The sequence below is a fragment of the Geospiza fortis genome, unplaced genomic scaffold, assembly GCF_000277835.1.
Source record: "Geospiza fortis unplaced genomic scaffold, GeoFor_1.0 scaffold387, whole genome shotgun sequence".
Taxonomy (NCBI): Eukaryota; Metazoa; Chordata; class Aves; order Passeriformes; family Thraupidae; genus Geospiza; species Geospiza fortis.
The window spans coordinates 572,887-586,962 of NW_005054546.1; the positions used below are offsets into that span (position 1 = coordinate 572,887).

Here is a 14,076-nt window from a genome sequence, read left to right on the forward strand (position 1 = left end):
GGCCCAGAGGAGCTGTGGCTGTCCCACCTCTGGAAGCATTCAAAGCCAGGTTGGATGGGACTTGGAGTAACGTGGGCTGTTGGAAGGGGTCTCTGCCCATGGCAGGGGGGTGCTACTGGATGAGCTTCAAGGTCCCTTCCAACCCAAAGCAGTCTGTGAGTCTGTGATTTTCCTTTGGCTCCTGGTGCCTGACTGCTCCCACCTGGATGCAGGTGATGTTCCATCTGGAGCACTCTGCCATGGTATCCAGAGAGAACTTCAAGAAGTACAAGTGGCCATTTTGTGTTGGGAGCACGTGGTGATGGCAGCCTGGCCCACTGTGGTTTTGGGGAAGTGGTGGGGAGGGTGGGGACCTACAGCAGCCATTCTGGCTGTGTTACCTTTGGGATTGTTCACTCTTGGTGCTGCCTTTGTTTGTGGTATCTAACAGTCCGTTCTCTCTTCTCCCCTGCCCCACCACAGAGGTGAACCTTGTAAATACTGTTATTTGTATATACTGTAAATGATGACATCGGTGGGCACTACCCGAGCCCGGGGCAGCTGGGAGCAGACACAGACACAGAGCCAGACGCAGCACAAGCAGCGGCCACAGGTAAGGGCAGTGTCCAGAGAGCCCAGTGGAGTCCTGGCTGCTCAGTGCTGCCAGCTGGGCTGCCCTAAATGAGCTCCCCGTGTGTCACAAGGCAGCTGCTGGCACTGGGGTTTCCAGTCTGTCTCCAAGTGGGAGCTGCTGCTGAATTTTGGTTTTATTTCCATTTGTCCATTCCTTGCATGCTTTAATGAATGTAAGTGGCTGAGAAGCCACCTGCAGTGGGTCCTGGTGGTGTGGTGGTGGTAAGATCTGCCCCAAAACAGATGTGGTTTGGGTGGCTGCTGCTCATCTAGTTCCATGAGGCCATTCATCAGTATTTCCCTTTCTTCCAGATTCCTCTTCTTGCTCCTTTTTCATCTCCCTGGAGTTTTCCTTCTCTGACCCTTGTCTTTGCCATGCTGATTCCTTTCCAGGGTTTCCAGAGAACTTGGGGTAGCAGAACGGCCTTTGGAGGATGGTTTGGAAATGCACCACTCTGACAATGTGCTCTGTCTCTCCCTGGTTTCTTTAGGCTACTGCAGAACAGATTCGACTTGCACAGATGATTTCGGACCACAACGATGCTGACTTTGAGGAGAAGGTGAAACAAGTGAGTGTGAAAATGGAGGTGAACTCTGACAGGAAGCTGAGATCAGCATTGGGAGTAGTGTGAATGCTGGGGGAGTGGGAGGAACACACCTGGCTGCTCCCTGAATTTCCTTGGACTGCCTTCATAAAGTTCTATCATAGCATGGTTTGGGTCAGCAGGGACGTTAAAGGGTATCCAGTTCCACCCCTGTGCTGTGGTGATATCTTCCACTATCCCAAGTTGTTCCAACAGTGCCAGGGCCTCACCACCCTCAGAGGGAAGAATTTCTTCTCAATAGCCTGTATAACTCTGCCCTCTGGCAACGGAAAGCCATTCCCCTGTCCTGTCACCCCAGGCCCTTGTCCAAAGTCCCTTTCCAGCTCTCTTGGAGCCTCTTTAGGCCCTGGAAGGAGCTCTGAGGTCTCCCTGGAGCCTTTACTTCTCTAAGCTGAACATCCCCAGCTCTCCCAGGCTGTCAGCAGAGCAGAGGAGCTCCAGAGCACTCAGATCATCTCTGTGGCCTCCCCTGGACTCACTGCAGCAGCTCCTTGTCCTCCCTGGGCTGGGGAGCCCAGAGCTGGAGCAGCTCTGCAGGGCAGGGTCTCAGCAGAGGAGAGGGGCAGAATCCCCCCCTCACACGCTGCCCACGCTGTTGGGGATGAGCCCAGGGCAGTGTTGGCTTTCTGGGCTCCCAGTGCACTTGGCCAGGTCATGTTAACTCAAACCCCCAAGTCCTTCTCCTCAGGGCTGCTGTCCATCCATTCTCCCCCAGCCTGTGTTTGTGTTTGGCATTGCCTTGATTTGGGTGCAGCAACTTCTGTGGTGCTGAACTTTCAGTTTGTTTCTGCAGGTAACAGTGTTATCCTGAGCAAAGGAGGTTGTAGTGAAAGGAGGGTCAGGGTAAAACAATGGTAACTCAAAAATTCACACTTCTTGTTGAAGAACACAGTTAAGCTGAGAAGGCTGGGGAGATTCCCTAGCCCTTCAATTTTTTGTTGAAAGGTTTCTGGTTTGGGATTCAACTTGCTTTCCTCCTGAGAGACCCATAGAGATTTTGGTGCCCTCTTGGTTTGGACATGCTGACCATAGTGTTGTTTTCTCTCCAGCTGATCGACATCACAGGCAAGAACCAGGATGAGTGTGTGATTGCTCTGCATGACTGCAATGGGGATGTCAACAGAGCCATCAACGTGCTGCTGGAGGGCAATCCTGACACGGTAGGGCTGGGTCCTGCAAATCTCCTGAGCTCTAGTTCAGTCTAACTGCCTGTTTGCAGCTGAGGCATCCAGGAGTGTGCAGATAAGGAGAGCCACCATGACTGAGTAGTTCCACAGTGTGGCTGTGACCTGGCTGCTGAATGCTGCTCTCTGTGGGCTGTGAGAATGGCCCTAGGTTTGAAGGAATAGAGGAGAAAATGCCAGAAGTAATTTCCTTCCTATTACTTTTGAATCTGAGCAGTTCAACAGTGGCACAGTGACATCTCTCTGTGCTTTCACACCAGTGAGTATGAAGGAACTTGCCTTTCCCCATCAGGGCTGAGTAACCTGCATTGAAAGGTGTGTGTCAGCTGGGGTTCCTCTCTGTCAGAGCAGTGTGGTTTTTGTGTCTCTGGCCCTAAAGATTCATTTCTCAGTGATTCACTGACTGGCTTCTGTGCTGCTGCCTATGCCATGGTTTTGAGGGCCTTTTTTCTGTTTGTTGTTGTGGAGTTGGGCTTGGCTGCTGTTTCTCATGCAGGTGTTTGTCTCAGGCAAGCTGAGAACAGCCTGAGCAGCCCCAAGAAGAGTGCTTGCTTAGGAGGAACCTTCCTGCAGGCAGGGTGTCATTCCTTTTGTGACAAAGACAGCAGAGATGCAAGTACTGTTACAGAGCAAGAAAAAGCCCAGGAATGTGAGATCTTCCAGACCACTGCTGATATCGCATATCCTCCTGGAACCCTGGTTTGGTTGGAGCCAGCTCAACTCTTTGAGAGTCTAAATATCATTTTAGAATATTATGCTTTAGCTCATTTTTTTTGCCTGTGATGAGACCTGGGTGTATGTGGATGAGCTGGACACCTCAGACTATATTTTGTGTATTGCAGCTGCTCCTCAGTGTCTGGTTCTCTGCTTGCTTTGGCTCCAGACAAGTTCTGTACAACACATGCATGCATTCTTCCTTGTCTTTAGAAAGCCCTTTCCATTGACAACTGAATAAAGTAGCTTTTGGAAATCCTTTTAGAAAAGAGAATGATAGGGATGTGCATCGCTGAGGTACAGCTCTGCCACAGCTGTGTTCTCCTCCACACCTTTTGTAATCAGTGACTTCTATCTATCACAGCAGTTTAATTACCTGGAGAAACACGTTGCTCATGAGAGCAGGACAGTGTGCAGCACATGGAGCTGTGCAGCAGCACCTCCTTTATGGGATGAGCAGCAGGGCCATGGAGAGGCAGGCAGGGAGCTGGTGGAAGAAATGCTGGGCTGCCACTGATCCAGGCTGGTGGCCTTGTGGTCCCAGCATCTCTGAGCACAGGCAGCCCCTGCAGTGCCATTGGTCAGCACCTTGGAGCTGCTTCTGGGTCTGGTCAATCCCAGAAAGGGGATTTTCTTACAAGAAACAGACCTGGTAGTTGCTTGGTGCTGAAGACAGCTTGCCTGCTGAGCTAGATGCTGTTAATGTATTTCAAACAGTAAAGGAGCAGGTATGATCTTAGCATTAGATTAAACTTGATTAAAAAAAAAAAACATTTACTTGAAAAATGTTTACTTGGAATACTATAATTTTAAAGTTTATTTCTAAGCCAGATACCTATGGAGAAAGACTTTGGAAGCCTTGGGTTTGATGGCAGTTTGTGCCACTGTGTTGTTGGGGTTTTTGTCACTGTCCCTGCGTGCTGCCATTGAAACCCAGCTGTCTGCCAGTTGTGTTTTCAGGTGATTATAAATGACTTATGACTATATTAAATTGTTCTAACAGTGTGCAGCATCAGTTTAAGAGTATGAAACCACTGCAACTGTCAGAAGATACATGGGTGCAGGCCCATGGCACTGAGCTGGAGGCAGACTTAACATTTTGCAGCTGAACTTGCCTGCAAGTTGGTTAAATTCTGTGATGCTTCTCTCCGTCTAAGATGATATTTAAGGGAGAGATTTTGTTAATAACTTTGCATCTGCTTAAAGAACTTAGCCCAAATGTTGACTGCAGATCACTTGGAAACATTTACCTGGGTTATTCTGAGAGCTCCTGGTGAGCTGTGTGAAATGGCAGGCTTTTTTTTTCCCCTAAGCAAGGTATAAATGTATCATGCCATCTCTATTGAAGAATTTTAGTAGATCTTTGCAGAAACAGAAATACTCATCTCCTGTTACCTCAAATTGTGTGCCAGTCAACGGTAAGAAAGCTTGGCTTGAAGGAGGATGATGTGCTATATGTAGACAGATAGATAGACTCCTTAAAAAATTGATCTGGAAACCATATTTGAGGAGACCCCTGTTACATTCTCTGTAGCACGTTTAAATCTTCATGTATTTGCACCTTTCATTGATCTAACTGGGATTCATTTCTTTCCCCTCTGCAAACCTTCAGCATTCCTGGGAAATGGTTGGGAAGAAGAAAGGTGTCTCAGGACAGAAGGAGAGTGGACAGACAGAACCCAGTGAAGAAAGCAAAGAGAACCGGGATCGGGAGCGGGATTTCAGCAGACGACGTGGAGGGCTGCCGAGGCGAGGCCGAGGTGCCACCCGTGGAAGAGAGTGTATGGACCTTCCCTTTCATAACCCCAAAACCCTCCCACTGAAGCACTGTGCTGTGTAACAGCTGGCAGCAGAGCTTTTTGGGCAGACACATCTGGGAGGGAAACCACCCATCTGCATGTGTGAATCTGTTCAATGCTCCCCTGTCTGAGATGATTCTTTGCATGGTGGCCTCACTTTCCATCAGCTTAAATCAGCAGTTCAGGGAGCACTTGGTGATCTTGTCCCCCACACAGCCACTGCATTTTGGGGTTTGAGATGTGGTTTAAAGCAGGATGAGTCTTGAAATTGTCTTTGCATTGTTCTGTCTTTCAGTTCGGGGCCAGGAGAATGGATTAGATGGTGGTAAGAGTGGAGGATCGTCTGGAAGAGGCACGGAAAGAGGGAGGCGGGGACGTGGCCGAGGCCGAGGTACACACGGGATGTGAAGTCCCCAGGGGGTTGGGAGGAGGAGAGTTTTATCAGTATATCTATCTCCCATGAGGTTCCAAAGCCTCTTTTATGGGAGGAATTGCCAAACTGAGCATATGCACTTGGTTTTTCTGTTCTTATGCTTACTTTTAGTACCTGTATGTTGCTTTCCCTTCTTAAATATGCTAGAAACAGCACCTAGCTCTTGCATCGCATCCATGGAGTTAGGAAAAATAAAGTGCTTTATTACAGAGGTGGGAAGTTAAAAACTCAAGGTTAACTTATTTTAGCAGGTGGCCAGTGGCTTGTTAGCAACAGAACCTGCATCCTCATCATTCTTAGCCATGTATTTGAGCACCACCACTGGCTTGGACTTTAAATACTTGGGGCAGAAATTAATTTTACCCCAAAATCTGCTTCACATACTGCAGAAATCAATATCTGGGGCCCAGTACTTCTGGTTTATGCCAGCTGGAAACCTCATGTTAAGCCTGGATTGCTGCACTGCTAATCATGCTGCCAGCCAGCTGAGGTCACTCCCATACATCCAAAGATGTTGCTGGCAATCCCATCAACCCAGGAAAATCCTCTCCACTTTCATATTCTGGACCTCTGTGTGTTGTTCAAGTGTTTCTTTGCCCAGTGATGTAGAGCCAAGGGACAGCAGTGCACGTGTGTGTGTGTTTACAGGTGGCTCTGGACGGCGAGGGGGAAGATTTTCTGCCCAAGGCATGGGGTAAGTTTCACTGAGAGAAACCACAGCAAAAATAAAAGTCTGTGCATGAATGGCACTGTTTGTATCAGTCATTTCTGTTCCCATTTTCTTTTGTTTTGTTGGGTGGGTGTTTTTTTTGTTTTTGTTGTTGTTTTTTTGTTTTTGTTGTTGGTTTTTTGTGTTGTTGGGGGGGTTTTTTTGGGTGTTGGGGGTTTTTTTTTGTGTGTTGGGGGTTTTTTTTTTGTGTTGTGGGGTTTTTTTTTGTGTTGTTGGGTTTTTTTTTGTGTTGTTGGGGTTTTTTGTTTTGTTGGGGGTTTTGGGGGTTTTTTGGGGGTTTGGGTTTTTTTTTGTTTTGGGGTTTTGGGGTTTTTTTGGGGGTTTTGGGGTTTTGGTTTTTTTTTTTTTGTTTTGGGGTTTTTTGGTGTTTTGATTTTTTCTTGAGGAGTTTTTTTGGTGTGGGTTTTTTGTTTGTTTGTTGTTTTTTTTTGTTTTGTTTGTTTGGGGGGATTATTTTGTTTTTTTTGGGGGGGAGAAGGGTTTGTTTTTTGTTGTTAATAAGGCCCAAGCTGCATCACAATAACTTAAACTTGAGATGTCTGGTGTAGCTGAAGCACCTCTCTGCTGAGAGAGCTGCCTTGTGATACATGTTATAGTCTGAATAAAATCAATTGCTTTCAAAACACTTTGGCAGAGTGACCATTTCCATCCTCTTGTTTCTTGCAGAACTTTCAACCCAGCTGACTATGCCGAGCCGGCCAGCACGGATGAGAACTACGGGAACAGCAACAACACGTGGAACAACACCGGCAGCTTCGAGCCGGACGATGGCACAAGTAAGAGCCTTCCCATGAGCTTGTGCTGCCTTGTGTTGACAGTGTGAGTGGGGTTTGCCTCCATCCAGTTGCACTGAGGACATTCTAGGCAGGTTTAGGCTCAGGGATGGAAGAACAGGTTGTTGGTTCAGAGATGGATTTCGGTGACCCTGGTACTTTGCACCCTTTGCACATTAGAAACGGAGCTGGGTGATTGCTCTGGGGTGAGCTTGTGGGTGCTGTTGCCTGACATAGGCACAGGAACACTCACCTCTGTTTATTTTCCTGTAGAAACCATGCTACTGCTTGGAAAGGTGTTTTTTATAAACTGTAGTGTGATAAGCAGATCCAAGATCTCCAAGTGTTTGGTGCATCCTCCAGAGAATTACTTGGAGTAGGATGTATTGCTCTTCATTTTGGTACTGAGAGCATTCATTCTTTCATGGTCATCTTGCTCAAACCATGGTGGGGATAGGATTTTGTTACAGAAACAAGCTGAAAGCAATTCTGCTTCCTTCCCTGTTTGAAGCAAATGTGTTTGCTGGGTGATTCTGAGCACCCAGCTGCCCTCTGCACATTCTCCTGCATTGGAAAATTGGTGCTCTGGGTTTTGTTTCATGTATGCACAATATTGAGACACAGGTGAGCTCAGATTTTGCAGTGTGAGAATGGGACAGTCACAGTCCTTGACTGTAAATAGCCTTTTCTTTGGGGGGTAGGGGAGAGGAGGGCAGGGCTCATTGGTAGTTTTGTTGTCTTTTTTAAGGAGCAATCTGGCACCACTGCAAAGTCAAACTAATTTTCTACAATCACTGAGTATTTAAGTAAATACCATGTCTTGGGTATAAGAAGCATCCACACCTGTGTTAATGATGCTTTAGACCCCTTCCATACTTCTTTGTTTTCCTGAAAAATGGATAGGTTTGGAAAGAGAGAATTAAAGTCCCATTATCTGGGATACCTTTTACTGCATACTGTTGGTGTCAGGGGAAGGGGGTGGTTCCTTTGTGTTTTCATGGGTTTTGTTTATTTTTTTTCTTCAGAAAACAGCTATTGTGGAAGGAGGGTGTTTTTATGAAACACCAGCAGACAGAGTGATCATCTTCTTGGCAGCTGAGGAGGGGTTTTAAATACCAGAGGGAGTGGACAGAGCTCTCTGTGCTGGAAATTTAACTGTCTAGTGGGAACAGGCTTCTGTTTGAATGGTTTTCATTTCCCTGTGTTGGTGTTTTGTTGGAATTGTGGAATGAAGTGGGTTAGAGTGTGGTTAGTGGGAGAACTGAAGATTTTTCTGACAACTCAGATTTGCTCTAGTACTACAACACAGCTATAAAGTTTATTGTGCAACACCACTGGTCACCTGTGTTGTGTGTGGTTGTTTTGTTTGCAATTTAGTAGCCACAGGCATCTCTTTAAATTAATAATATCCACAGGTACAATGTGACTGGTGTACATGGGGGCAATGAAACTCACCTACACTTTAAGTCAAAATTTCACTGGTTGTCTTTCTTTTCTTTTTTTTTTTGTTTCAGGACTTGATTTCATTGGGGGTGAGGGGTCAAATTATCCCCGAAAATTTGACACTGCTCCTGGTACGATACATCCAGGTGCACTAACTGCCCCGGATACCTTTACTTTATAGCTTTTTTTAAAAAATCTGAAATATCTGTGGATATGTCATTCTTCTCTCTCTTAATTTGTTCATTTAAATTAATATTTGACTTTGTTCTGACTGTGCTTTTACTAACGTTGACACTTTGAATGTAAACTGGGAGAAGCTAACAGTAATTCCTGTGGATTATGCAAATTTTAACTTCAGCCATTGCTTCTGGATGCCCAGAGCAGCTCTGGTGCCAGAGGGCAGGAGGTGTGAGGCAGCTCAGTCATACTCCCTGTGTCTCTCATGCCCAAAACTGTGACTTGCTGGTGTCCCTGTGCCATTCCTTTGTCCTCCCTGCTGTTCCTGCTCAGGGTCACAGCCCTGCTGCCAGGGCAGCTGCTCTGGCTGAGCTCTCTCTGTGCTTTGCCTCTGCTTTTGGCTGCTGCTGGGTGAGCAGGGCCCAAAGGCTGCTCTGGCATGCTCAGCCTGCCTGGCTGCTCCTCTTCACCTCCCTGCAGCTGAAGATGATGGTGGCTTTGGAGGGGTGCTTGATGGCAAAGCTGCTCTGTGCCTGCCACTTGATTTCCTGCTCAAATATTATCCTTAGGAAGCCACGAGACAGCCAGGAGGGGATGCAGTTTGCTCACATCTACAGAATTCCATTGTGTCCATAATCAGGCCAACATCTTGTTTGTCTCCTCCATCTAACCTGAGGTTTTGAAGTTGAGGCTAAGGGACCTTCCAGAAGAATTTGCCACTTTCCTCTTGAAAGTCAGGGCAGGAGGAGAAGTGTTGAGGCTGAGGAGTCTCTCGTGCAGGGCCTGAAAGCAGGCAGACACATGGAGAGCTGCTGCTGTGTTGGAGCATTTTGGGTTAATCTTTAACTTCCCCAGGCAGCACAAGGCCATCTGCTCCAGCACTGCCATTGTGATTTTGCTGCCCTTTGGCTTTGTTTGGATTAGCATTCCTTCGAGGTGCAGCGTGGGGGCCTTTGGGTGTGTTGCCTTCCTAGTGCAGGGTGACAAGCCTGGATCCATTCCTGCCTGCTGGGCTGTGGGAGGAGCAGGCTGGGTATCTCCCTGTTTAAAATGAAGAGAGAGTGGATTTGGGGGGGTGATTTAGAAAACTTGGAGACACAAAATGGGATTTTTTTTTTCCTTCACCACATTCATATTTGCACATGTTGTTGGCTTAATTTTATTTTTTCCTCTTTTTCTTGGTTTGAGGAGCTTAAAGACCAGCAGCTTTTTGAAGGGCTTTCTGAAAGCAGAGAGGAAGGCTTGCTGTTCACCACCCTTCTGAAATGTTAGAAGGCTCAGGGTATTGCTTGTGTTGCAGCTCTCCCCTTCGGAAGAGTTTGATGGAGAGTGATACCGTTGGTTTCTTTAAAAAAGCTTCCCATGCTGTGCTAGTTGGGAGCTTTCTGGAGTGTTCCTGGTGAACACATCACAGGTCTTTGATTCTCCATGTGCCCCTCGAGCCATGCTGAGTCAGTGTCTGGTATTTGAGGAGTAAACTTGACAGGGCTTGGGGAAAGCCCTGTCAATGGCTGTCCTTCATCTGCAGGGTTTCCTTCTGCTTTTAGTGCTGCTTTTCTTTTCTTATTTTCCCCAATCAAACAAGACTTAAGAGCCCCATGCTATGTTCCTGCATGCTCAAACTCTTGGGGCAGCTCTCCTGTCTTCCTGCTCTCTGGGCCAGCTGCAGGTACATCCAGCTCCCACTTCACCTCCTGGGTCAGCCTTGGGCTAGAATGACTTTTCTGATCCATGAAAATTTGGAAAGCAGCCTTCCCACTGCTGGTGAGGGCACCAAAAATCTAAGGAGTGTGGGAATTTAGGTTTCTAAACTGCAGATGGGTTTTGCATTGAATGTGTTGATGGTTCTGGCTGTGGAGGAAGGGGCAGTGTGCCTTAAAACTTCTGGCACTCTGGAAAGTATTGTTGTATTAATATCAGTATTTCAAACTTGAGTATATAAAACAGTAAATCCTGGGAGACTTCTTGAATTGGCTCAATTCATCAAACAAGACAAAAAAAGCAATGAAAAAAGAATAATTCACTGACACTTCATGCACTGGATCCCCCAAGTCCAGACAAGTGGTTGTTTAAATACACAAGTGAAGTTCTGTATGGGGAGATCTGTGTCCTGCAGAAGAGCTCAGAATGTTCTCCTTCTCCACATGCTTTGTTTTATCCTGTAAAAGGGCTGAGACCAGCTTGTTCCATCCACTAAGTGTCTTCAGGATTAATCCTGCTGGTGCTCTCAGATTTTCTTGATCTGGTTTGTGTGAACTGAAAGCAAGCTGTACAAAATGGGACTGGCTTTATGCTCTGAGGTTTTTGGGGATGTGAAAGCTCCTGTTCTCTTCCCAAACCAAATTTTACTTGTTAAATAGAATCTGAAACTGGCGCATAATATTCAAAGTACAGTGATTAAACTGTGATGGAAGCAAGGATTGGAACAAGTTGAAGATGCAGCCAGGCAAAACTCTTTATTTTCTGGTAAATTTTTGCTCACCTAAATTGTGCTGTGTTGGATTGCAGCTGAGGTTTCCTGCTTTTCTTCCTGGTGCTTCAAGCTGCACACTTTGAGCATATCTCTCAACCTGGTCACAGAAAATGCAGGAATTGCTTAGTCCCATACATTTTCTTTTCTGAATCCCATTTGCCTGAGCACAGGAGGTTCTGGAGCGCTGAGGTTTCAAACTTTTTTTTATTTTTTTGTGGGGTGGCAGATGAACTGTGGGAATGGCTCAGTTTTCCTTAAGTTTTATAGAAACTTGAGGTTTGCCTGGATGGTGAAATCCTGTGCCAGAGCTGGCAGGAAGGCCACGAGGGAGGAGCTGCTGGGGTAACACTGCTTGCACAAACCTACAGCTACTGCAGTACAAGGGGAGCCAGGAAAATGGCACAAGGAGGCTGGGGACGATGCTGGGGCTTCCTTGCAGAGCTCAGCTTCCCTTTTGGGTGTTGGGAAGATGTCTGTTGCCCTGTCTGCCAGCCTGGCAGTCTCTTTTTCATCCCAGCCTACACCAGCAAGGCAGAGGGGATCCCATCTTGACCATAAAGCCTGGGTTGAGGTTGAGTGCTTTAACTTGTCTGATTGGCAAATAGAAATCCTCCTGGCTGCCTGCAAAGCTCCCCAGTGCTCCCCCAGCTGTTGGACATAGAGCTTTGATGCATGCATAACTTCTGTACCTGTTGTTGTCCTTACAGGTGCGTGGAGGGCAGCGACAGAAGAATGGGGCACGGAGGACTGGAATGAAGATGTAGGTATTTTCTGAACCATCTCCTCTGTGCATCTGCCAGCAGGCTGCTGTTCTGTCTGTACACACAGAGCTGCCAGGGGAGCTCAAAGCCCATCCTCCCCAAACTGTGGACAGAACCCCAGCCCCAGGAGCTCTGATGAATAAATAATTGTTGCATCTTCTGCAGGATATATGTTCTAGAGCTTGTCATAATGGCCCAAGACTGGAGGAGATCTCCTGGGGCATTGAGGCTGGTCCTCTCATTTCCTGTAACTGCAAGATGGAATTCTTCCAAAAACTGGCCTGACTCCACACAGGACTCTTGCTCCACTGCTCTGGTGGTGTGGCAGTTGGGGAAGTTTTGCTTTTGATCACACCAGCAGCAGTTTCACGGTTTCATGCACATCATGTGCCTCTGCTGGTCCTTGTGATTTGAATGGAAAAGAAGCTCTTGACTTTACCTTCTGGCATGTTCTTTGGTGTGTCTCACCACCTTGTGTTCTCTACCTTGTCTCCTTCAGGGGAGAGTGGACATTGTTAGCACCTTCTCTTAAAGCCTGTCTATAAGTTTCTTCTGAAATGGGCTTCAATCCCTCTCTGAATCAAGGAAGGCCTTCTGTTCTTGCAGATGGGAGCAGGGTTGGGCATTTTGGTGTGATTCTTAGTTTTGTGTGCTCATTTTGGCTCAGCTGACAGAATGGGCAAGCACAGCAAGCCTGTGTTTGCCAGGCACCACCTGGGGGAAGCACTGCTGCTGTGTTTGGAGATAGGAGCAGCTTTTCTTTGTTCAGTCAGGTGTCTGCTAGAAGGGAGCTTCTGAGAGCCTTTCTTACCCTCAGTGTGTGTGAGATGCTCCCAGGAGTTCTGGATTTACTTCTTAAACTCTGGCAGTTCAGTTTGTAGCAGCTCCTCAGTCTGGAATAGAAGCTGTTCATGTTCAGACATGTTTCAGGCCAGGTCATCACTAACTTCCGCCAGATTTTGAGCAATTATTTTCCCTTCCATAGCTGATCTGTTGGTCAGATCATCCAGGTGAGCCCAGATCACTGGAAGCTTATCTATGGATGAGAAGTTTCTCTTTGCTACCAGTGCTTGCACCTACTGTGCTGGGGCTTTTGCAGGTCTGTGCTGCATGCCATTGACTCAGAGCAACAGCCCAGAGTCCTAGGGCAGCCCTAGGGGAGTTAGGGACTATGGGAAATTTGTAGAAGCATTTAAGAGGTTTTTTTTCCACTGGCAGATGATTTGTGCACTTACCTGAGAAGAGACAAATTAAATAGAAGCTGATTCTGATGGGAGCCAAATGCTAAAAAAATTTCAGTCTAAGCACTTGAATTTTGAGTTTTTCTGTAGCTGTTTGTCTCAAACATTCATGTGCTTTGTGTCATAGGGACTGTTATGAGGTGCTGTTCTCACTTTTGGATTTTTTTTCCCTTCTTTATCCTTCAGCTGTCAGAGACAAAGATCTTCACGGCCTCCAATGTGTCTTCAGTGCCTCTCCCTGCTGAGAATGTGACAATCACAGCTGGACAAAGGTGAGAGCCCATGGTGATGCTGTTTACCTGGGAAAAGTGGCACATGAGTCTTGGAGCAATTTGCCATCTTCAACTAAACCTTTCTACCTAGCCAAAATGCAGCAGCTCTGAATGAGGTGGGGTGGATTTAAATGGAAGAGTTGATTTAGGAGTTATTGGGTCTTAATCCTGGATTAGGATTAGTATATGCTCTATTGCTAGTTCTTCAGGTTTGGGGGCATTTTGCTGTGTTAAATTAATGTAATTTTAAAATTATTTAAAATCAAAGGCCATGCAGGGTCTTGCTTGGTCAGTCTGACTTTTTGAGGCTGCTGCTGGCAGTTTTGAGTTCGTTCTGCAGATTCCTTCAATTTGTAAAGTAAAAGCTGTGAGGCTCAAGGGGGAATCTGTTCTCATGGAAGTGGGAGCTTTGGTAACCTCAGTGGGTCTTTGTCTACCCAGAATTGATCTCGCAGTCCTGCTAGGAAAGACACCCTCTTCTATGGAGAATGAGTCAACAAACCTGGAGTCATCTCAGACTCCTTCCCTGGCACAGCCACTGGTGTTCAGCAATTCTAAACAGAGTGCTCTATCCCAGCCTGCCTCTGGAAACTCCTTCTCTCACCACAGCATGGTAAGGAAGTGCTGGTCTCTGCCAGTGGGTGTTTGCCTGAGGTTGCTGTTATCCCCTGTTGTTGTGTCTGTTTGGGTGATATAGGAAATACAATCCTGATGCTCTCTGCTTGGGGCTGGTAGAGTGAAATGATTTGCTAGTCTGCTTTAAAAGCAGTGGCCTGAAGTTCATTGCTCAATTTGAAATAATTGTGATAATTCCTCCCCTGCTGCCCTTGTCAGATTTGCAGCACATGCTTCATTCCTG

General features: G+C 46.7%; 1 protein-coding gene across 1 annotated transcript in view; it reads left to right on the forward strand.

Moving 5' to 3' along the window:
- The first annotated feature begins 442 nt into the window (after window positions 1-442).
- The window catches only part of UBAP2L (ubiquitin associated protein 2 like), a 26,493-nt gene continuing 12,859 nt past the window's right edge, over window positions 443-14,076 (forward strand). Inside the window, exons 1-10 of the mRNA XM_005429404.2 lie at window positions 443-592; window positions 1,104-1,181; window positions 2,267-2,377; window positions 4,728-4,896; window positions 5,210-5,305; window positions 5,996-6,041; window positions 6,744-6,853; window positions 11,651-11,703; window positions 13,132-13,217; window positions 13,659-13,830. Of these exons, the coding sequence (XP_005429461.1) occupies window positions 503-592; window positions 1,104-1,181; window positions 2,267-2,377; window positions 4,728-4,896; window positions 5,210-5,305; window positions 5,996-6,041; window positions 6,744-6,853; window positions 11,651-11,703; window positions 13,132-13,217; window positions 13,659-13,830 (1,011 nt within the window). The 5' untranslated portion in view covers window positions 443-502. The remainder of the gene's footprint in view (window positions 593-1,103; window positions 1,182-2,266; window positions 2,378-4,727; window positions 4,897-5,209; window positions 5,306-5,995; window positions 6,042-6,743; window positions 6,854-11,650; window positions 11,704-13,131; window positions 13,218-13,658; window positions 13,831-14,076) is intronic.